This window comes from Orcinus orca, chromosome 15 (genome assembly GCF_937001465.1).
Source record: "Orcinus orca chromosome 15, mOrcOrc1.1, whole genome shotgun sequence".
Lineage (NCBI taxonomy): Eukaryota > Metazoa > Chordata > Mammalia > Artiodactyla > Delphinidae > Orcinus > Orcinus orca.
The window spans coordinates 62,598,450-62,622,178 of NC_064573.1; the positions used below are offsets into that span (position 1 = coordinate 62,598,450).

The 23,729-nt window shown below is 57.6% G+C and overlaps 1 protein-coding gene across 11 annotated transcripts in view; it reads left to right on the top strand.

Annotated features, from left to right (window-relative positions):
* Positions 1-23,729, top strand: part of TXNRD2 (thioredoxin reductase 2) — a 34,533-nt gene that overhangs the window by 202 nt on the left and 10,602 nt on the right. For 4 of the 11 annotated variants that reach the window (XM_033439533.2, XM_033439535.2, XM_033439534.2 and 1 more), the window contains exons 2-11: positions 2,606-2,671; positions 7,387-7,443; positions 7,752-7,893; positions 8,351-8,425; positions 8,964-9,042; positions 9,484-9,546; positions 11,903-11,973; positions 17,560-17,579; positions 18,264-18,355; positions 19,968-20,142. In XM_033439533.2, coding sequence (XP_033295424.1) covers positions 2,606-2,671; positions 7,387-7,443; positions 7,752-7,893; positions 8,351-8,425; positions 8,964-9,042; positions 9,484-9,546; positions 11,903-11,973; positions 17,560-17,579; positions 18,264-18,355; positions 19,968-20,142 — 840 coding nt within the window. The other 7 variants (XM_033439543.2, XM_033439544.2, XM_033439540.2 and 4 more) reach the window with 7 other exon arrangements.

A 23,729-nucleotide genomic window follows, 5' to 3' on the forward strand; every position in this document is an offset into this window, starting at 1 on the left:
CGCGGGGAGAGTGGCCGCCTCCCGATCCCCCGGCCCAGCATTACCTGTGGTCCCGACGGTGGCTCATCTCCCGAGGTCACCAGGTTTCGCGCCCTGCGCACCCCACTAGCCAGACCTCCCACCTCCTCCCCAAGGCCCCGTGGGCGCACACAGCAGGTGCTCAATAGATGCACGTGCAGGGAATCAAGGAGGGGACGCTGAGTCCGGCGGTCTGCGCTCTGGGTGCCATGGGGGAGCGGAGCACACTGCTGGTCCTCCTGGAGCCACCAAGGGTCATGGACCAAACCAGACAGCAATCCGATGACCGCAAGTGCTGGGCCTGCTAGGGTCCTGAGCACCGGCTGGGCACACAGGGCGTGTGTGGGGTGGGGTGGGGTGGTGGTTCCCGGTTGGGGGGCTCCCCCAGAGCTGGCCACAGTGCCACCATATCTGCCACCATAGTGTGGCCGGTCCCACGCATGACAACATGCTCCCCACCACATCCCTGCAGGGACCATCCCCCAGACCCTACCCCTGGACTGCCCCACAGGGAATGAGTGCTGAGGTGCTGGAGCAGGGACAGGGGGAGGGCTCCTTCACAGATAGGGTGCTGTGGGAGGAATATTGGCAGCCCTGGCCAGCTGTGTGCCACCCTGGCCTTGGGGAGCAGGGCTAGGTAGCCCTGCGGAGTCTGGGGAGGCGGTCACCAGCTCCTGAGGTGGGGACGGAGGGCTGCTCTTGGTGGCTTTGCTGGCCCCTGGGCCCCCCCTTGCTGCACGTGTCAGGCAGGACCTTCACGATTAAAGCCCTCAGCCCTCATGCTGCAGCTGCTGTGACAGCCCAGACCATGCAGGCTGGCAGGAGGCCATGCACCCCGAGTTCTGCCCCCACGCTCAAGGGCAGAAGGGGGACCCCCAGGGCCAGGGTGAGGAGGAGCCAGTAGGGCCTGGGGACGGTGCCAACACCTAGTCAGCAGGGTCTGATTTTGAGCCTCAGCCTCCACTTCAGCCCCAGAGCTCCTGATAGGAACATGCCTGCCCCATCCAGGCAGGGGGGTGGCAGAAGTGGCCCCTGAACAGGAGCCAGAGTGACCATGATGCTGGTGTCACCTGCCCCCGAACCCCTGCTGCCAGCAGAGAGCGAGCAGGGGGGACAGCTATGCGGACGCTCCCCCAGGTGGCTCCCGAGGTGGCCAGCGGCCTGTGGGTTCACGGGGGCCTCCACCTCCCCAGAACGCTGTGCCCGAGGCCTCGCCGTCCTGGCGGGGCTCCGCTCTTTTCAGGCCCTGTACCAGCCACTGAGTTCAGGAAGGAGCAGAAAATCAGAAGAGGGTGGGCTCAGGACACAGGGGCAGACACACCTTCCCGGCTGAGCCCCTGCATGCGGGGAAGGGAGCCAGGCTGTGAGGTGCCCCAGGGTACCCCATAGAGTGCACGGGTGCGTCCCCAGCTGACACCCTAAGGGCAGCACCCGCCCTGCCCGTCTTAGGGTCCTTCAGAGTCCTTCCTCCTCCACAGGCTACCCAGACCCCCCAGGTGTTTAAAGGCAGATATCCTGCAGTGGAGCCTACAGAGGCCCCACGGAGGCCTCTGCCAAGTGCTTATCAGACAGAGAGGGCTGCTGGGTGTGCATGTGGGGAGAGCCCACCGCCAAAGATAAGCCCACAATCCACGCGGCCAGCTGCTCGCGCTGCCCTCTGCCTGATAGAGTGGGGCTGTGGGGTGACACAGCCTAGACCCTGTAGTGGCGGCAGGAGGGATGGGCATCTGCCATGGAAGGTAGGGATATTCTCCTGGTCAGAGCTTCCCTGAGCAGCGGATATGAGAGAGCACCTGGATGCAGCCCCTAGCTGCCTTGACCTCCCTGCCTCCCTCCCCACGTCCTGATGATCTTCTGTTATTTCTTCCTCCCTCCACGGGGAGCAGGCCGGAGCCTGGTGCTGAGGGTCCCCAGCTCGGGGCTCTCACAGTTTGGCCACACCTAAGGACACACCTGCCCTTGCCGTCCCCCTGCTTCAGTCGTCTCTGGCTTGCCTTCTGTGCTAGCATTTACAGGAGACGGATAGCGGCTTCTGCAGGGAGGAAGGACTCCAGCGGCCTGTGTGCCGGGGGCAGGGGTGGAGGGTGCAAATGGCCTCCAAGGAACCCAGAGGCGTTTCAGAGCCGCTGTCCTGCCAGGCCCTGCCGGGCACTGAGAGAGGCCAGGCCGTGTTGCCCAATGCAGGGGCCGCCCTTGTTCTCCCTCACTGGTGACAGAGGGTGACCTTTACAACGGAAAGACAGGTGGAGTCAAGACAAACGTTTTAATCCCGTGTCTACTAGAATGTTGGGTGAAGTTGAGTTCAGGGCAGTCCTGCCAGTTCAATTACCTTCCTGATGTGGGGAGGTGGGGACTACACCCCTGCCAGCCTCACCTGCTTAGTCTCGGGATCTGGGCAGACAACATGCACCCCGTCATTGCCTCCTGCCTGCTGGGGGATGTGTGGTCACCCCATACCATCACAGGACGGGACTCCGATCCCCTAAAGTGGACCCTGTACCACATTGGAAACTGTGGCCTCCTGGGGGATCGCGCCCCAGGCTGCTCCTGGTCCTTCCTTCTCAACGTCTCCCCCTCACCCCTGCAGGGCGGCAGTGCTATGACCTCCTGGTGATTGGCGGGGGATCCGGCGGCCTAGCCTGTGCCAAGGAAGGTACGTGTCCTGTGTCCTGCATCCCGCCAGCATGGCAGGGCCTCCAGGCTTCCGGGTCCCCTGGAGAGGGCAGTGGTGCTCTCCGGGCTGGGTGGGGATCCTCCTGAGCAGCTACGAGCTGAATGCATTGTCTCTGCAGTTGGCCCACTCCTCCCCGCTGCAACCCCGGACAACCACTGATCTGCCTTCTCTCATTGTAGATTAGTTTGCATTTTCTAAAATTCTGTCTAAGTGAAATCATGCTGTGTGTATTCTTACTTTCCGGGCTTCTCCCACCAAGCACAATTATTTGGAGATTCATCTGTGTTGCTGTGTGTATCTAGAGTTCACGCCTTTTCATTACTGATAAGTATTCCACTGTATGTCTAGACCATGTTTGGTTGGTTCATTAGCCTGTGGATTGGGTTGTTCCAGTTTTTGGCTGTTCTGAACAGTGCTGCTATGAACATTCGTGTGTGTGTGTGTGTGTGTGTGTGTGTGTGTGTGTCTTTGTGTCTTTGTGTCTTTGTGTGGATGTGTGTTTTAAATCTCTTGGATAATCTCCTAAAAGTGGACCAGCTGGGTCATGTGGTGTATCTCTCATTTAGGTATTTTTTCATTTCTTTCAGCAATATTTTGTCATTTCAATATACAGGTCTTTCACATCTTATGTCAGATTTATCCCTAGTGTTTCATATTTTTAAAACAGCTTTACTGGGCTTCCTTGGTGGCGCAGTGGCTGAGAGTCCGCCTGCCAATGCAGGGGACACGGGTTCGTGCCCCGGTCCGGGAAGATCCCACATACCGCGGAGTGGATGGGCCCGTGAGCCATGGCCACTGAGCCTGCACGTCCGGAGCCTGTGCTCTGCAATGGGAGAGGCCACAACAGTGAGAGGCCGCATACCGCAAAAAAAAAAAAAAAACAACAAAAAACCCCAGCTTTACTGAGGTACAAGTCACACACCATACAGATCATTCATTTAAACTGCCTATTTCAGTGGATTTTATATTCACAGTTGTGCAACCATCACCACCACCAATTTCAGAACATCTCATCACCCCCAGGTACTCTGTACCCACTGGTAGTCACCTGTCTCCCTCCCCTCCTCAGCACCAGGCTACCACTAGTTTCCTTTCCGCCTCTATGGACTGGCCTGTGTTCTGGATGTTTCATAGAAACGTGTGGTTTTGCTCTCCCTCAGCATGATGTTTTTAGTGTTCATCTGTGATACAGCGTGTGTTAGTACTTCGTTCCTTTTTTAGGGCTGAATAGTGTGGATGAACCACATTGTGTTTATCCACTTGTCTGCTGGTGGATCTTTGGGTTATTTCTGCTTGGGGCAGTTATGAGTAATGCTGCTCTGAACATTTCTGCAGGTTTTGTATGGACGTGTGCTTTTATTTCCCTTGGGCAGATTCCCAGGAGTGGAATTGCTGGGTGATAGGGTAGCTCAAGGTTTAACCTTTTGAGGAGCTGCCAGACTATTTTCCAAAGTGTCTGCACCATTTTATATTCCCACTAGGAAGTGTGGGGTTCGAATTTCTCCACATCCTCGCCAGCACCCGTTACTGTCTTTTCTATCGTAGCCCATCCTAAGTAGGTGGGAAGTAAGTGGTATCTCATTGTGGTTGACTTATATTTCCCTCATGGTTAATGAAGCATCTTTTCATGTGTTTATTGGCCATTTCTGTATTTATGGAGAAATGTCTATTTAGAACCTTTGCCCACTTTTAAGTTCGGTTGTCTTTTCATTATTGAGTTATGAGAATACACACACACGTATATTCTGGATATTAGATCCGTATCAGATGCATAATTCTCAATTACTTTCTCCCATCCTAGGGGTTATCTTGTCACTTTCTTGATGGTGTCCTTTGCAGCACAAAAGTGTTTAATTTTGATGAAGTCAGTTGATCTGTTGTTTCTTGTGCTTTTGGTGTCACATCCAAGAAACAGCCGATCCAAGGTCACAAAGACTTAGGCCTGTCTTCTTCTGAGAGCCTCACAGCTTCAGTTCTTACATTTAGGCCTTTGGTACATTGTGGATTAACGTGCAGACGTGGTGAGGTCATTGCCTCCGGGTTTGAGACATGCACCTTTCCATGTCACGGTCCCCCTTCAGGTGACACTCTCCCACCAGTCACGTTCCACTTCTACATGTTACAAACCCCACAGCACATTGTACAATTTTTGTTTAAACAGTGATCTTTTTTTTTATACTGATTATTTTTTTGTTGTTTTTATTTTTATATATTTATTTATTTGGTTGCTCTGGGTCTTAGTTGTGGCAGGAGGGCTCCTTAGTTGTGGCTCACCGGCTTCCTAGTTGTGGCATGCAAACTCTTACTTGCGGCATGCACGTGGGATCTAGTTACCCGACCAGGGAACGAACCTGGGCCCCCTGCATTGGGAGCGCAGAGTCTTAACCACCGCGCCACCAGGGAAGTCCCTAAATAGTGACCTTCTGAAGAGATTTCAGTGATAAGGAAAAAGCTAACACATCTGCCCATGTGGTTGTCATTTCTGGGGCTTCCGTTCCTTTCTGTGGATCTGAATTTCCACCCGGCATCATTTTCCTCCTACTGGAAGGACGTCCGTGAACATTTCTTGTCGTGTGGCTCTAGGGGTTATAAATTCTTTCAGCTTTTGTGAGTCTGAAGACATCTTTACTCTGCCCTCATTTTAAAAAGATATTTTCTCTGAGTATAGAATTCAAGGGAACAGTACAGCCGGCCCTCTGTATCCACAGGCTCCACATTCACAGATTCAACCAACCACAGATCAAAAAATATTTTTTAAAAAATTCCAGAAAATTCCAAAAAGCAAAACTTGAACTTGCCGCATACTGGCAACTATTTATCATTTACACTGTATTTACAACTACTTACACAGTGTTAACGTTGTATTAGGTGTTATAATCTAGAGATGATTTAAGGTAAAGGTTATTGCAGATGCTGCACCGTTTTCTATAAGGGACTTGAGCATCTGGCAGCTCCGGGTTGTCCCAGAGCTCATGAGAGCTCTTGCCATTGTGGATAGTTTCTATTCCTGTTTTCAAATTCACTAATGAAAGAGTGTGCGACGTCTACTCGACCATGAACCCCACTCAGTGCAGTATTCATCTCTACAGTTCAGCTTGGGTCCTTTTTTCTATCTTCCATGTTACTTCTTGACTTTTTGAACATGTGGAATACAGTTAAAACACCTGTTTTACTTTTTTTCCCACTAATTCTGACGTTGGTGTCAGTTCTTGGTCAGTTTCCATTGACTATTTTTCCCTTTAAGGGCTGTATTTTCCTGCTTCTTGGCGTGCCTGGTAATTTTTGTTTGAGTGCCAGACACTTTGGACTTTTACCTTGCTGGTTTCTGGATATTTTTATCTTCCTAGAAATATTTCTGAGCACGTTCTGGGATGTAGCTGCAGACAGTTTGATCTTTTTGAGACTTCTGCTTAAGATTTGCTAGGCGCTCTGGTGCTGTGCCCAGTCTGGGGCTAATTATTCTCAACTGCTGAGGCATGACCTTCCTAATGCTCACCCAGTGCTCCAGGAGTTAACGTTTCTCCAGGCTGGCTTCTGGGAGCAGCACTGTCCCGGCCTTAGGTACTTTCCCCTCTCTCTGCTCTGTCCCAGGAACTCTCAGCCCGAGAGCCTGCTGGGCCCCCTCCATGCTGTGTCCTGCAGACTCTGGTCGCGGGGCTCACCTCGTCCCTTTCCTGTCTCTCAGAGATCGCTGGCCTTTGTTTTCGTTTATTCAGTTTCTTGAAACCATTATTTCACGTATTTTGTCAGGATTTTTGGTTATTTTGAGCAGGAGGCTAACTCTGGTCCCTGTTGCTCCGTCCTGATCAGACCTGGGAGCCGGACGTTGGTATGTCTGAGGTGTCCCCTTGGCCGGAGACTTCAGATCAAGCACTGGGATCCCATCTTGATTCAGTTGAATGAAATGGTTTTGTTAATGAAGACTTCTAAAATTTGGTTCTAATCTTGGTAGCTGGTAGCCATGAATCAAGCATGTTCTGTAGTGTTTCAAACACTCGTGGGCTCGTGACATACAAGTGGGGCGTGCCCTCGGGGCCGTCACGGCCAGGGACCAGGGCTGGCTGATGCAGTGCCACAGGCGAGCCAGCAGGAAGCCCGTGATTAGTCCTGGCCTCAGAACCTGGGGCTTGTGGCTGGGGGAGCCTGCTGATAGCTGGGGGCTCCAGGCAGGGGTGCAGTTTGGAGCCCTGGTCTTGGGGCCTGGCTGACCTGAACCTGCCATTTGACCTCCGAGCTTCCATTTCCTCACCCTGAGAGGAGGCAGCAAACGTCCACCTGGGGGCTCTGACCAGCGTAGACCGAGGGCCACCCCACATGGTGTCTGGGGAAGAGAGGAGTAAGGGAGGGCCTGGGGAGCGAGCCGGGGGCCTCCCTGTGATGCCTCCAGGGAGTGTGCTTGGGGTGGGCCCTGGGCCTGTGCTGGACCTGCAACCAGGTTGCGGCGGGGGGCGGGGCGCATCCCAGCACTGCTCTGGTGGGTGGTGCAGAGCCTGCGGTCAGGAAGAGGTCGGGGTGTCCATCTAGGGGCAGCATAGCTGGGAGCAGAGGCAGTGGGAGACCCGGCTGCATAGCTCATGGGCGGCTGCTGGCCTGGTCCTTCCCCAGCCTCCTCTGGGCCTCATGGGCTCCTGGGGTCCCCGACCCTGAATCAGTCCCTGGTTGTACTCACCTGCCTGTTTCTCTGGTCCTTCCAGCCGCTCAGCTGGGGAAAAAGGTGGCCGTGGTGGACTACGTGGAGCCTTCCCCCCGAGGTAGGCAGCCCCTGCCGGGAGCCACGTGTCCTGGGGAAGGTGGGGGGTCACATACAGAGGGTGGCTGAGCCCTGGACTGCTGCCCAGTCTCCGGACAGCGTCCTGCTTCTCGGGGAAGCTGCCATCACTGTAGGTTCCTCATCCTCCTCGTTTAAACCAAGTCTGAATGCAACCGCAGCCGGCGCGTCCACACGGCAGGTTCACCTGGGCCGCGTTGGAGTTAAAGCAACTAAAAGGAATTGGAAACAGCTATAGAGCAGGGCTGGCCTGGCTCACCTGAACCCTGTGTGCTCTTCCCACCTCCCCAGGCACCCGGTGGGGCCTTGGTGGCACCTGCGTGAACGTCGGCTGCATCCCCAAGAAGCTGATGCACCAGGCGGCGCTGCTAGGGGGCATGATCCGCGACGCCTCCCACTACGGCTGGAAGGTGGCCCAGCCCCCGCACGACTGGTGAGGGCGCGTGGGGGATGGCCGATCCCATCAGCCTCGCAGGAGCTGTGGGCGCGATTCTCACCTGGGGGCACCTCTGGGCCCCCAGCAGTGGGCAAAGTCTAGAGACGTTTTTGGTGATCTCCACAGTGGGGGCTGCACATCCCCTGGGTGGAGCCTGAGACGCTGCCACTTGCCCCACGGCGCCCAGGACACCCCTGGAAGGACGCTCGGCCCAAAGGCTGCAGTGCTTCAGGCCTGGCGGGTGGCGCATGGTCCGCTTGGAGCCCCTCGGTCTGAAGCCCCAAACCTGGCCCAGGGGCGGCAGCCGTGGGGACAGACATCACCTTTACCACCTTGAGAAACCCCTCTGCCTCTGGGCATTTCTGTTAAGGGCTGTTTGCCTCTAATAATCTGTGGCGGGACCCGCAGCTGACACTTGTGTGGTGGCTTTAAGCATCGTGCTTTGTGTCAACAGGGGGAAAATGGCAGAAGCCGTTCAAAACCACGTGAAGTCCCTGAACTGGGGGCACCGGGTCCAGCTGCAGGACAGGTACTGACGCCACGCTAGGCTCTGGGCGGGTCCTGGGGCACGTGAGGACTCCCCAGGAGGAGGAGGCGTGAGACCCGGGTTAGAAAGCCCGGCCACCCTCGCCCCTCGCAGTGCCTGTTATCCTCACTGTCCCCTCCCTGCTGGGCAACCCCTCACCAGCAGGAGGTCCATGGGTGTTTTGGGGGGAGGGTAACTGGGTGCATGTGGGGGCCTCCCCTTCCTGGTGGAGGGTGTCCAGGTGACAGGACTGACCTCGGGGGAGGCCCGGCCACCTCCGTCCTCACACACCAGGGCTGAGCTTGGGCCCTTAAGACGCCCCTGCATGGCAGCTGTGGTCACCACGTACCGAGGAACCCTGGGGAGACAGCAGCTGCGCCCCATGCTTCCCGGTGCGGGTCCGCACACTCCTTTTGCCCCTCGTGAGCCGTGGGTGGCCCGAGCTCACATTGTAGCCATCTGCCTAGTGCTCCCTATTTAATCCTGAGGTGATGCCTCATTTGCAGAGGAAATGTTTGAACATCCTATTTTTATTTTGCAGAAAAGTGAAGTACTTTAACTTCAAGGCCAGCTTTGTCAACCCACACACGGTTTGTGGTGTCTCAAAAGGTGGGGAAGAGGTGAGCGCCCTCCTCCCGGGGCCCCTGGGGCAGCACGGGCCAGTCCGTGGGTCAGTCTGTGGCCCAGGCGGGTGGACCTCAGCTCTGCTCGGTCTCAGTGCTGTCCTTGGAGATCAGCACTGCTGGGATTGATACGACGTTCCTCTGGGCTGAGGCCAGTCTAATTCTTTGTGAAGGAGGAAGTGACCACGCCAGGCTGCCCGCTGCTCGGGCGGCTGCAGCCCTGCAGGGGTTTGCGGGGATTCCAGGAGACCTTACCACCCGTGCAGTGCTGTGTAAACTGTGAAGTGCTTGGACTTAGAGGCTCTCCTGCCAGTGTCTGGGGCTGCTGCCACAGGGTCCACACTGCAGGGCAGAGCCTGTGATGGGGAAGCTGGTGGAGCCCTCGAATGGGGACTGCAGGTGACCTGGGTGACTGTGGCTTTCTCGGTTTCTTCTCAGACTCTGCTTTCGGCCGACCACATTGTCATCGCCACCGGAGGGCGACCGAGGTACCCCACGCACGTGAGTGTCCTCAGGAGCCCCCACCCCCCTACCCCGTTCATGGTCTGGTGACATGCACCTCCCACTCGCCCCTGTCCTCCAAGTGGCCCTGTGCTGACAGCTGTCACTTTCCACTGCCCGTGCTCTCGAGTGCCCTCTGCTGAGCCAGGTTCCCACATCCCCACTTGGCTGAGTCCGGAGAGCGGCTCAGCTGCTGGGCCAGCCCCCGCCTGCCCTCTTCCTGTCCCCACATCACCTCTCCTCTATCTCCCTTGTTGATTCCTCCTTTTTAGCCTCAGAATGTTGGAGCCTTTGGGACTTAAGCCTGGTTCCTCCTCCCCCAAACCCAAATCTTGTTCTTTAGTTGATGTGAAACTCACATACCATAAAATGCACCCTTTCAAAGGGTACAGTCCAGTGAGTTCCAGTTTATTCAGAGTCGTTCACCCGTCGGTCCCACTACTGAATCTCAGAATGTTTCATTCGCCCAGAACGGAACCCTGGCCCCATCAGCCGTCGCTCCTGCCCCCCTCCCCCGGCCCCAGCAGCCTGCTCTCTGTCTCTGTGGATTTGCCTGTTCTGGACGTTTCACATCAGTGGGATGAGATGCATGGCCTCTTTGACCAGCTTACGGCTGAGTGATGTTCCGCGGTGGGTGTGACATTCTGTTGTCCGCTTGCGTGGTGGACCTCTGGGTTGTTTCCATTTTATTATGAGTGATGCTGCTGGGAGCCATGTGGATGCGAGTTGTCCCTTCTCCTGGGCAGACACCTGGGAGTGTCTGGGGGTGGAGGTCCCAGGCCCCCGGAGCGGGGGGGCAGCCTCACCGTTTACATCCCCACCTGCAGTGCGTGGGGTTCATCCTTTTTGGTTTCTTCTCGTGTCTTGTGATGTTTTACTGAAAAGTGATCATTTCAAACAAAATGACATGTTCACTCTGGAAGCTAGGATCTCCCTCCACTTTGGGATTTCGTTTATTGCTGCTTGTCTGTTGGGTGATTTTTCTGGACCGATTTTGTAAACTTTTTATTCTGTGTCCTGTGAGGCTACTGAGGTCTCTGCTCAGTGGCCAGCCAGTGACTGGGCAGAGATGTGCTTAAACACCAGACCCAGGAAGTCTCCCCGTCTTTGCGAGGCTCCCCACCCTCAGTGCTCAGCCTGGTGGGGGGCGCTCTGCCTTCGCCCCCACCACCTGCTTCTGCGGGGCCTGGAGGCCAGTGCTCAAGGCCGCCCCAGACCCAGACATAGGCCCAGACAGGTGGATGGGGAGGACCAAGGGCGTGGTTCTGCCTCCTTGCAGACTCTTAAATCTGAACCTCCGTCCAGTTCTGTGCTTCCACTGGAAACAGGAGCTGGGAGGGTGCCAAGGCAAGTGCCCACTCCAGTCCTCAGACTGCGACGTGGCCCCTGCCGCTGTCAGCCCAGCAAGAGCAGCCTCCAGAGGGGACCAGACAGCTGTGCCAGGTGGCCCTGGGCAGGATGTGTGGCTCCGTAGGAGGGGAGGGCTCTTGTTCCAGTAGCCACACAGACAGGGGCCAAGTGGTGACCATTAGTGATCCTTCACCCACAGCTGGGCCCACATTGGCTCCACTCAAAGCCCCTGATGGCCGAGGTCAGTTCCTGGGACCCAGAGATCAGCTCAGCTCCACCCTGCACGTGGCTGCCAGAGTGCCTGCGAGGAGACTGGCCTGGCCTCTCCCTGCTGTCCGCTTGCCTGAGGGGCGGGGGGGCGGTGGGGGGGTGGGTGAAGTGGGAGCCTCGGGTCCTGGGGAAGCCGCTCAGTGGCCACTCTGCTCTTGGCTGCCCGCCCCGGAGCCTGCCAACACTTGTGTTTTAGTCCCTTTGATATCCAGACCTTTCGATCTTCTTGAGCAAACTTAAGAAATTCCTGACTTTATTTTTTTTGCCAATTGGAACCGTAAACTGTTTGAAATCCGTTTCCTCTCTCCCAGCACATCTGACTCTCAGGGGCCATAGAGAGAACGTGTCCTGTGTCCCCCAGCTGCTGGGGTATGGGGTGACCTGGACAACTCCCGGGCACAGGGCCCACCATGCTGTCCCTCAAGGGCCCCCGGATGGTCGCATCCAGCCTCCAGCCTGGCGCCCTGGGAGCCGGCCCACCCCGCTTCACCCCTTGTTCCCCACAGCCCTGGGTCTGGATCTGGGGGGAGTCCTGGAGAGCGAGAGGAAGGAGCCGCTGCCCCGGGCCCCCAAGGGAGCGGCCGTATCCCCTGTCCCAGAGGCCGCACCCGAGGAGGTGCAGCCACATGTGGGCAGGTGGTTCTGGCCCAGTTGTGTCTACAAACTGGGCGTCCTCAGAGGGAGCCCTGGGGGCAGCCGGGGACGCAGGCCTCACATTGACCCTTTTCCCGGATAGATCGAAGGTGCCTTGGAATACGGGATTACGAGTGATGACATCTTCTGGCTGAAGGAGTCCCCTGGAAAAACGTAAGGCCTGGGGGTGCCCAAGGGGCCCCACTCCCCTGTGCACACAGCCAGGCGGGGAGCACATGCTGCTGCCCCTCTGTAACGCATTCTTTCCCACCTACCTGAGGGAAGGGCAAAAAGCCTGGCCCTGTGCCCATTTGGGGCTGACACTCTCCCAGGACTGAGTCACAGTGCGTGGCCGTTATTGTCTGGGGCGCAGGTTTTCACCAGGGTTCCCAGGAGCCGCAGGTCCCAGTGGGTCCTCAGGGCCATCTGGGTATGCGGGTAGGTGGGTGGGCCCTGGGGGAAAGCCCTGGTCCCCCTCCGGCTCCAATCGAACGTCCCCGTTTTCATGTTTGTCACCTGGGCTTCCCTGAAATCAGCAAAGGCTCGGGCTGCCAGAAACCAGAGCCCAGCTGTGAAGCCAGGCCCGCAGCGTGACTGGCACCCACGTGGCCAAGGGCTGGGTTCACTCCTGGCATGGGGTCCGGGTCTGGGTGCTGCTGCCAGGGCACTGAGGAGACCTCATGCTCGCAGGGACCATAGAGGCCACCAGAGGGCGACAGAGGCTCGGCCGTCACAGTGCTGGGCTGCGGGGGACCAGCTGCCGATGGCCCGAGGGCATGCCCCAGGGTGGGCAGGCGTGTGCAAGTGTGCATGTGTCAGCATGGGTGAGGGCATGTATGTGTACATGTGAGCACGTGTGTGAACACGTGAGCACACGTGTGAGAGCTTGCGCGTGTGCTCGTGCCGCGCTCTGCTTGTCCCTGCTATCCCAGCCTCACGAGGTGTCCTTTTTCAGGGCTGGGCACGGCCCCTGGCATGGGGGTGGCTTGGTGTGACCTCCCACCACTCGCGGCCACCTCTTTGTGAAAGGCTGCAGTGAAAACCCCGACGTGCGTCTTCTTGTTGTCTCAGTGTTTCTTATGTGTCGTGTGCACGGTCAGGGCTGTGTCCACGGTAGAGAACTGCGGTCCCGGCTGGGCGCCTGTGCTGCTCTCCCTGCCTGATGCTGCCTCGGCATTTCCATGGGGCCTGAAGGGAAGGGAGCCTCTCCTGCTCCCTGTGGGGGGGTGGAGGGAGCACAGCCACTTCCATCTGCGGTCAGGCTCCTGGCCCTGGCCACCGCCTCGCCTCCCACAGGGCCCCCAGGCTGTGGTTGGTGCTTCGACTTGGCAATAGTTGTTAATTTTTCTGATGTCACATTTATCACGTTTTCTCTTTACGCCATAGTATCTGGGTTATTTGTTGTTTTGTCTCTGACTAGTAGGTTAAATGTGGCCTGGTTTCATTTGCATTTGCTATTATGTGGTCTTTTGTGTAATTATTGGCCGTTTAAAATTGAGTGTGTAAGTTGTGAGTGTGTGTCTGTGAGTGAGCGTGTGTCTATGTCTGTGAGTGTGAGTGTGTGTGGCTGTGAATGGGGGCTGCTCGCTCCTGGGCCTTCTCTCTGGCTTTTCTCTTTCTTATCTTCCTGCGGGTTTGCTGTCAGGGCTGAGATCCCGTGTTGTTTACAATTGCAGATTTTCTCAGCTTGTCCTTTTAACTCATGTAACATACAAATGTGACATACAAATGTTTTGGTCTTATTTTTTTTAAGTATAGCTTAGGCTCTTTTACACTTAATGGCTGTTAGATTTATTGCATGTTCAGGAGGGCCTTTCCCCACCAAAATCTTTTTTGACAAAAGCCCTGGATTTCCTGTGGGTCCCAGGGCCTTGGGGCGTCTGCAGCACATCTGTGGCAGAGACGGGGTCCCATGCGTCCACCACCAGCCCCTCCCACCAGCCTGGAAGCTCCTCCAAGCAGAGCCCAGTCCTGCTCTGGCCCTGATTTGGGGTCCCTACCGCTGCGCAAGTGCCCAGCGTGGTCTTCAGACCTGCATAGTTTTCTTGCGCATTGATTTCTCTGGGTCACTGAGGCACTTTGCCAGCCTTTCCAAGGTGGACTGTGGAGACTGTGGTGCCGATGGCCTTCAACCTGCGGCCGCCTGGACACTGGCTCCCCGCTCAGTGCTTCTGGCCTGGCCGAGGCCACCCGTGTGGCCCGGTAATCTCCGCCCATCACCGAAGGCCGGCAGTTTCTGAATCCTGGTCTTTTCTTAAATTAGTCCCTGTGTGTTTTATTTTCTCTTGTTTGCTATTTCCCCGTTACATTTTGAGAGCCAAGTCCACCTCCAGGGGGGCCGGTGTCTGCCCACTGCTCACCGGAGGCTGGTGTGCGGAGAGGCCGCACAGGCCGGAAGGAGGCCCGGGCTCAGGGGCCCCGCGCAGCTGCCCCCAGTGACCACGTGCTGGGGCAGCGGCCTGCGCGGCCAGGAAGACAGCCCCAGATATTGGGGTCAGGAAAGTGTTTATTTTCTTCAGAAAAAAAAACGTTTAGAAGACTTTTTTTTAAAAAGCTCTTTCGTTTAGAAGGAATCTAGGTATGTTATTGTTTAAGGAAAAAAGTGTTTGCAATGTATCAGTCACCCGTTCCATTCTGAGCATGATTTATGTGAGGAAATGGTTTTTTTAAAAATTAAGCTGGAGATATATCCCTGTACGATGCTTCTGTGAAACGCAGCTTTTGTGCGGAGCTGTGGATGCAAGTTGTAACAGTGTGATACGGGAGTCAGTGTTTACTCCTTACATTCCTGCCCGCAGTCAAAATAAGCCCGAGGGTCTACAGTAGCATTTCTGTATTTTATCAGCTTGGGCTGGGCCGGGGGGGCCTCTGCTCACACTCTGAGGGGCTGTTTCTGCCAGATTTATTTGCCTTATAAATATTCCCCGTGTTTATTTTAACTCGCCTTTAAAATGGAGCTGAAATGAATATGGACCCGAGGGCTGCCCCCGGCCCTGGAGGCCTCCCGAAGCCGGCCAGGACCTTCCCACTTGGCCCCGGCCAGGAGGCCAGCCGGCGGCTGAGGGTGCCCAGTGTGCCTGGCCTCGGCCTGCAGCGGTGGAACCTCCACTAGCCGGCTCCCAAGGGCCCATGGGCTCCGTGGCGTCCTGTCTTCCTCCCCACGATAGGGTGCGGGCCGCGGCTGGCGGCTCAGGGGCATCTGCATGAGGCTGGGTGGCCAGCAGCTCAGGCCTGGAGAGCCGGCCCTCAGCCTCCGCTGTTGCCCCACCCGCCTTTGCCCCCAAGGGTCTTGGTGCTTTCTGGACATCCTGTGTCCAGCTGCTCCTGGGGGCCCCGAGCTCTGTGGCCCCAGCATTTCCTGTGCTGGCGGGACAGCTGCAGGGCCCCCACGCTGTGTGGGTGCACCCCCGGGGAGCGGATTGGGGCCTTCAGACTCAAGAGGCAGGTGGAGAGCTCTTTAAGCTGGGGCTCCAAGGCCTGAAGGAAGGCTTTGTTTCTGCTTCCTCCCCCTTCAGACTTTAAGGAGAGAGCCAGCCCTGTGATCAGGCTAATCCCACGGCAGTTACACCTTGGAGTACAGTGTTTGCAGCACCGAAGGGCACACAGGGGGGCTCCCCGAACACACACACAGCTGAGTGGGGCTCTGGGTGCAGGTGGAGCCCCCGTGGGGTGTCCTGCTGCAGTGTGAGGCCGTGTGTCCAGTCCTCAGAGGCCCCGCCGCCCCAGGTCCTCCCTTTGCCGGCAGGGCCTGCCGTGGGCACTGTGCCTTGGCACCAGCCTCAGCCCCACCCAGGCTGGGGTCTCCTAGGTGGCCGGCAAAGCCCATCTGCAGCTTCAAACCTGCCAATAAAAACGCAGCGTCCCTTCAGGGCTGCCTGCACCCCACCTGCAGGCGCCAGCTCCGTTTTTGCTGTTTTCTTACTCCAGTCCATTTGAAGGGAGTTCTCTGGTTGAGACCTTGAATCCTGCATTTTTCGAAGAATAATACTTATTTGATGAATTGGGGGCAGGGTGGAGTGAAAACCAACACTGTTGACCGTCTTTCCTCTTGGAGACAAGATGAGGCCCAAGGTGACCATCAGGGCCAGTGGATGCCTGCCCGCTCTGAGGTTTCAGCCACCCATGCTTGGTCAAGGACGCCCACTGAGGCCCGGCCTGGCTGGTGCCTATCCCCCAGATGTGCCCTCTGTTGGCGGCTCGGAACCAGTAGCCTGGGGCTGGGGGTATCATGACCTGGAGGTGGGAGTGGGGGGCCCACCCCGCCTCCCTACCCTGCTCCCTGCAGGGCTTGAGGAGGTGCCCAGGGGCTGCAGGAACAAAACGCTTTTGCCAAAATCAGGAGACCATGTTGCTGCCTTGCCTGAAGCTGGGCTGTGGGCTTCAGGCTGTAGCCACCGCGCCCCCCCCCCCCCAAGAGGGTCTGCTCTACGGAGACAGGAAGGCTCGGACGAGCAGGACAGCCCAGCAGGCGGGCAGTGGGCTCCCCGGCACCTGCATGTCACGGTTGCCCAGGCCATGGCCACCCTGAGTGGGAGCACAGGGCACTGTGAGGTCCACACAGATGCTCTTCATTGGTGCTTGCATTGGGGCAGGATGTTCAAAGCAGCTCAAGCCTGTTTGCATTTTAAGTAACTCGTAGTTTCATATTTTAAAGAAAGGCTTGTCCCCTCCCCCATACACGTCGAGACTGAGGGAGGGCAGATTGTGTAACGTTGAGTATACCCACATGCAGACATGTGCATTGTGCCTATGTGTGTGTGCCTCACACGGTGAGCTCTCCCACTCACCCTGCACAGGATGCCAGCACTCCTGTCCCAGCTCCTGAGAGGAAGCCGTATGCCAGTTGCTTCCCGCAGGGCACTGGCAACAGTATTCCCAGAGATGTGCTGCTGTTTGAAATGGAATTATATCATTAGTACCTGCTGGGATCAGAGCTGACATTTGCTTATCCATCCTTGCATCACCTCCTCTCGTTCAAAGGCTGAGGGGTGATCTGACAAGCCCACCCACACGCCGCCCGGGCTGGGAGTCTCCACTCTGTGTTCAGTTCTGTTCATGTGTACACGTGTGCAAGTGTGTGTGTGTGTATGCACGTGTATGCATGCAGAGTGTGTGCAGCTGAATAACAGGAGAGGATCTGCTGGGTCCCAGCATCCTGTGTCCCTCTCCCTGGCTGCCCTTGCTCGGGGAGCTGACTCTCCCAGCCACAGGCCTGTGTGCAGTGGGGCTGGGTGGGCATGGGGTGGGCCGTCTGCCTGGGCCCCGTGGTCCCAGAGTGTTCTGCCCACAGACAAGGCTTCCAGGAGCCGCCCCACGTCTGGCGCCTCCCCGTCTGTTTCCAGCCTGGCTGCAGGAGGTCCAGAGGAACCCAAGGCAGAACTTTCCTTAGGAGAGAAGGAAAATCCTCCTGCTTCTTCTGACTGGGCTTCGTCCATGTTTGTCCCGCCTCCAGTCCCATCCCCGGGACGTGCTGTTTTGTCCCTGGCCACTCATTCCTTCGCCACCAGGCAATTTCCCAAACCAGCAGCTCTGTTTGTCATTCACAGCTGGAGCTCTGGGAAGTGGGTTTTGTACATTGGGACAGCCTGTTTGAACAGTTAGCCGCAGGGACTCTGCAATAGTGACATGTCAGCTGACAGGCGCCCTGCATGAAGGCTGCAGGGCCCCGTCCCCCTCAGAGCCCCACCAGGGACGGCTGCGTGCATCATGGCGGCCACGTGTGAGACTCAATTTCTCTCTCTCTGTCCATCTCTCTTACAGGTTGGTGGTTGGGGCCAGCTGTATCCTTTGCTGCGTGCAGGTGACAGACAGAGAGACAGCTGTGTTCACCATCCTGAGAGTGGAAGCTTGGGCCCCAGGCCCACCTCCCCCCGTCACTGCACTCTCTCCCATGGGGCTTGCCCTCTGCCACCTGGAACCAGGCACTTACAGGCACTTACAGGCCCACTCAGGGCGGATGACCTGTGCTCGAGGGACAATTTGAGGTTGACCTTTGAGGCTGGGGCTTCCTGGAGGCTCTTCCTGAGTCACTCGCTGGCTGGGCAGCTGGACACAGCCGTGAGGCAGACGGTCCTCCCTGGAGAGCAGCCCCACTCAGGCCGGTTCCTTAAGAGGGAGCAGTAACACCAGGGAGGGTGGAGGGTGTGTCTGCAGGAAGATGGAGACACTGAGGTCTGGGCACGTCTCCTGTCCTTCACCACACAGGCCCCTTGGTTAACCTCCAGGGAGTCTGGACAGAGGCCCTGTGGAGGCAGAACCCGCCTGGCCTGTGGGTGCTGAAGGGAGCCTCCACCTTGCCCTGGACGTGTGTTTGAGAGATGGGGGCGGTGGGGAGAGTGTCTCTGTGGCCAGTGTTGGAGACCCTTCTGGGCTGCTGGGGACTGGTGGAGACGGGGGCTGATGGCGGGGGCACTGGGGGTCTTGCTGCCTAGCTTCCGTTAGCGTTCCTTAGCCTGCTCTGGCAGACGTGGCCCTGGAGTGTGCTGGCTTCCTCACTGGGCTCGGCCTGGATACCACTGTCATGATACGCAGTGTCCCTCTCCGGGCCTTCGACCAGGTAATGCCGGGCCGGTGTCCCCTCCACCTGTGGCCCCCCTGGGCAGGTGCAGGTGTGGGCTGGGAGCGAGGTCTCAGTCTTTAGAAACTGGCCCTTGAGTCGAATGAGGAGATTGTTGGCAAAATAAACACCTGCCAGCGTATTGCAGCAAGGGTCAGCACGTGGGGAGTGTGGCAGGGACCAGAGGGACACTGTGGGCATGCTGGCCAGCTCACGGGCCGTGAGGTCAGGTCACTCAATAGTAAGCGGCCGGTGGGCAGAAGTGCTGTCCTGGCTTCCTCGCTGAGCCCCCTGAGGTCCGAGGAGCTCCACTATCCAAGGGTAGCATGGACAGGGAGCAGGCGGCAGCTGGTGAGGCCCTGGGTGACCATCACGGGAGATGGTGGCCCGGCCACCATGGACTGGAAGGATGTGATGCTGAGCCAGGCCACTGCAGCCTCACCACCTCCCCGTCCACCGCACGGGGCAGCACCGGCCCTGGGGCGCAGACTCTCTCCCTGATGGTGGACGTGCCCACATAATGAGCGCGTGGAGTTTTTTTTAAACCAAAAACCCTCCGAGGAGATGTCACTTTAAAATCCAGGTCTGGGTTGTCATTGTCAAGACACCAGGCTCCCGGTGCCCTGCAGAGATGGGCACTGTCCATTGCACAGCTCTGGGGCAGTGCACCCCTCAGTCCTGTCACCTGCTCAGTACACACGCCCGAGCACCTGTCACGGGGACACATGTCCAGAGAAGGCCTCGAGCCTCATGCTGGACGCAGGTGGAGATGGGGCCCGAGAGGCAGAGGCCCGCAGGGACGTGGAGAAGGGGGCCGATGAGGCTGAGCTGGAGAGCCCGGTTGGCGGGTGGTCATGGTAGCAGGAGAGGGAGAATCTGCATGTGGCTGGCACACAGAGACAGTGGGGTCACCAGGCTGGAGTCGGGGGAGCGGGGGGAGAGCAGGCTCCAGGTGAGGCCTTGTAGCCTGCCCACCTGTTCCTGGGGCACAGACAAAGCTCCTCATGCTGGGGTGGCCCCTGAGTCAGGGGAGTTAAACAGTGACTTGTATTTTCTCCTGATGGCTTGTTCGAGCCCCCACCGTGGCCCTGGGGGCACAGCTGCCTGGGCTGGGAGGGAGGAACCCCCTGCAGCGCCTCCTCATGCCATGCCACCTCCCCTAGCAGTTCTTGGTGGGAAGCGGAGGTGCCCACCTCCACTCCCAGCTACCCCACTGCTGACCCCAGCCGGGGGGCCAGGCAGGCAGAGCCCGGGAGAAGGGGTGCGTCTCTGCCATTTCAGTGAAGACTCAGTTAACTAACATCTAAAGAGAGTCCAGAGATCACATGCACCCTAACCGAGGGGCTTGGGTCCTCAGATTTGGAGGGGGTCGGGGCGCCAGAGGCTCTCCCGGCTCGGCCCTCAGCTCCGTGGAAAGCAGGGCACTCGGAGCGGGGCGGCCTGAGTGAGTCATCCTGGAAGAAGGCGTGGGGCCCTGACCTCTTCCATTGGACAGACTCCCCTGGGGCCCCGGGCCTTTTCAGGCTGTAGGCCCAGGTCCTCTCCACAGGCCTCAGCAGTGACACTCCCACTGCTGCCCGGTCCTCAAGGCATGTCCTCTTGTGCTTTGCAGCAAATGGCTTCCTTGGTCACAGAGCACATGGCTGTTCACGGCACCCGAATCCTGAGGGGCTGCACCCCCTTGAGGGTGGAGAGGCTCTCAGACGGGCGACTCCAGGTCACCTGGGTGGACCTCGCCTCCGACAAGAAGGACACAGGCACCTTTGACACCGTCCTGTGGGCCGTAGGTAAGGATGCTCGGGACCCCGTGCTCCTACGCGCACTCAGGGACCAGGTGCTCCTACGCACACTCGGAGGACAAGGCGTACCGCCTTCCCCTCCATTGGGCATCTTGGCCCCCTTCTCGCCACTCCTGGCGCTCGTCACCCTGCTGGCTCTTGGGTGGGGGCTGGATAAAGGCCATGAGACGGCCCTGACCAGCCTCGCTCCTCCTCCGTCCGAGCACACTGTGCTCTCCAGGTCTTTCTTCCCCAGCGCTCCTCGTACTGGAAATGAAAACCAAGGAAGAGCTGTGGATGGTGGGTCGCAGGCAGCTGGGTTTTCGTCGGGGAGACTAGTTAGTCCTATGGGCAGTTTATCGAGGCCTCGCGTACATTTCCTACTAACTTTAAACCTTGGTGTAGATGTGTTTTTTTAGTAAATTAGACTTGTTTTCCACCGTAGCTTCAAGATAGCTGTTTATAACATACAAACGATAACGGAGTTTTTACCTTTTTTAAACTGTTTTAACGTGTGAGTAACATAATATTTACTATCTTGGGCTTCCCTGGTGGTGCAGTGGTTGAGAGTCCGCCTGCCGATGCAGGGGACACGGGTTTGTGCTGCAGTCTGGGAAGATCCCACATGCCGCGGAGCGGCTGGGCCCGTGAGCCATGGCCGCTGAGCCTGCGCGTCCGGAGCCTGTGCTTCGCAACGGGAGAGGCCACAACAGTGAGAGGCCCGCGTACCGCAAAAAAAAAAAAAAAAAAAATTTACTATCTTAACCATTTTTAAGTGCTCAGTTCAGTGACATTAAGTACATTCACACCACCCTCCATCTCCAGAACTTTTCATCGTCCCAAATGGAAACTCTGTCCCCATCAGATAACCCCCCACCCCCTCCCAGGCCCTGGCCCCCACCCTCCTACTTTCTGTCTCTGTGACTCTGATGACCAGGTCCCTCAAGTGAGTGGGACCCTACAGTGTTTCCCTTTTTGTGTCTGACTTACTTCACTGGCATTGTGTCCTGGAGGTTGTCCGTGTCATAACCTGTGAAGGTGGGCAGTGCTGCATATGGCACACTAGGCTCATCCGGGCATTTGCCAGTGGACACTTGGGTTGCTTCTATCTTCTGGGTGTCTTGGAAAATGCTGCTGTGGACAGTGGCATGCAGAAGCCAGCTGCTGTTAATACGTGAACGTAATGGAGATGCGAACGTAGTGGAGACGTGTAGCTTCTAGCCAGCTTCTTGTTGCTTCTGACGCGTCCCCCTGGCTGCCTTCAGCTCTGTGGGTCATCTCGTGTTGGGAGTGGGTGTCCTCCCAGCCTTGCCAGAAATCACACTTTGCAGATTTGCAAAGGCAGCGTCTAGTGATAGGGCAGAGGCCCCGGGCCTTTCCCAGCAGGCGTGGGCTGGCCGCCACCCTGCCTCCCGTTCTCCGAGAGGCATGGGTCCACCTGTTTGTGGGGGTGAAGGCCGAGCAAGTGTGGCCATGCAGAAACGGCTTGTTGGTGACCTTGTCGGGCACACTCCCTCCCAGGCTGGGCCCTCCCTGCACCCGGCTGCCCCCACAGAGAAGGGGAGAGTGGATTTGGGGGGCCCCTGCCAGGGCTGGGACGGTCAGCCTGGAGAGGAATGGGCTTTGAGGGTGGAGCAGAGAGTGCAGGCGCTGCGAGGGGCTCCCCACAGAGGGGCTGCGGGTCCTGCTCCCGAGGGCGTGTGGGCTCACCTGCCGGGACACCCACCTGCCTTGGTGCCTGTGGCCCGTGGGCTTGGGACCCTTTTTCCTGATCTGTCAACTTGCATTTTAAACGTAGGGACGGTCAGTGTCTTCGTTCTCCCGTGTTTCCAGCCCGTGGGTCTCTTCGTGCTGAGCCCGGTCACTCGTCCCCCGTCTGGGCCTGGGCTCTGAGTCCGTGTGGTCGTCAGACTTGTTGTCCGGCTCCACAGCACTCGGCGAGTGTGCCGAGCCCTCAGAGGGCCTGTCCCCCAGCGTTTGTCCACCCCGGCTCTCCAGGCCCCCATGTCCCCGGAGGTGGGCCCGGGCAGCAGTGCACTTCTGAGAAGCTGCGGTGCTTAGAGTAGTGGGAAATCAGAAAATGAAATAAACTCTGGAGGAGTCAGCAATTCACTTCTGAGGAACGAGGCAAAGATCTGAAATGCCCCGGAGTGAACTTACTGCCTCTTGACCAAGATCCGCTAGATTACCAGAGGAAATGTTCTTGACCAAATTGTAAAAGTAAATCTTACGTAGGTTTATTTTGATGAACGCTACTCAGACCCAGAAACATAAACTGATTGTTATTAATTTAAAATCCGTTCTAACTGGCGAGGTGGCTGGTTCCCCCTCCCACTCGCACCCCATCCTCCCGCTTGGTCCCCAACGCCTTTGTACTGAGGCGCGGGCCTGCACCCAGATGCCATCAGCTGAGCCCACGCTGCTGGCAGCAGCCAGAGGGTGAGGCGCCGGGCCCTCGGAAAGCCTCAGGGTCCTCCCAGCGTCCAGACGACCCTGGTGGGCGGCAGGCAAGGCCCCGGGAGCCCTCCCCAACTGGTTTTGTTTTCTGTATTTTCAAAAAGAGCATCCCCCAGACAGTCTGCCGGGTGTGATTGATGCTGGGGGTGGAAGCTTTTCACAGTCCTTGGCCTCTGACCTTGCTTTCCGAGGCGGCGCTGTGGTGGCGGGTTCCTGGCACGCCTCCTGGGTCTGCACGGGCAAGTGCTGGCGGGGCCACTGCTCCCGCCGGGTTTTGTAAACATTCAGGAACCATTTCCCAGTTTAACAACCGGGAATGTTCTCCGCCCGTTTACCAGGTAAGCCTTGAACCAAGCATTATTTCTACTTGCAACAAAGGGTGATCCTGGAGGTCAAAATACAACGACCTGGGCGGCACGGCCGAGGAGGCAAAGAGCTTGCAGACTGTAGGTCTGCCCAGACGCCAGTGCTGCATCCACACCGTCTGGACTTGACGTGTTAAAAATGAAAAGGGAAAGATGTGCCTCGTGCCCTGTGGACGGTCCACGTGGACGGCCTTGGCCACAGTCGACGAGGCTCACAGATGCGGGGATGGGACGTGGGCCCTGCAGTCTGCCAGCCTCTTCCTCGGTGCAGCCTTGATCTCCACGTGGTGGATTAAACACATTAGCAGCTAAAGCAGTTAATTGCTGTGCAGGGGGCCGGCTCATTGTTAGTCTGTGAATCACCCACCCACACCAGGTGTCTTAGATAACAGGCTGGGAACTCGCAGGAGGAGGATTTCCTGTCTGCAGATGTGCCGATTACGGTGCTGAGTGAAGACAGTCAGCCCGCCTGCCGCAGGCTCGTGTTCACCCGCACAGTTAACCACTTGTGGCCTGGAGCCTGGCTGTGGTGGTGGGGGGGTGGGGGGTGGGAGCAGGACTGGCTGGCCCTGAGTGGACACCTCCGAGCAGGAGCCTTCAGCTTCCTTGTAGCTTCCTCTTATTTTAAAGAATGGCTAGAGCACCATGACCTCGGAAAAACCAGGAGCTGAAACGGTCCCGGGCCCCTCAGCATCTCCAGCCTCCAGGGAAGGATGAAGGCTCTGGCATGTCCATCCCTGGGCCACAGGAGCCCTGCCCAAGTTGGAAGAGCCC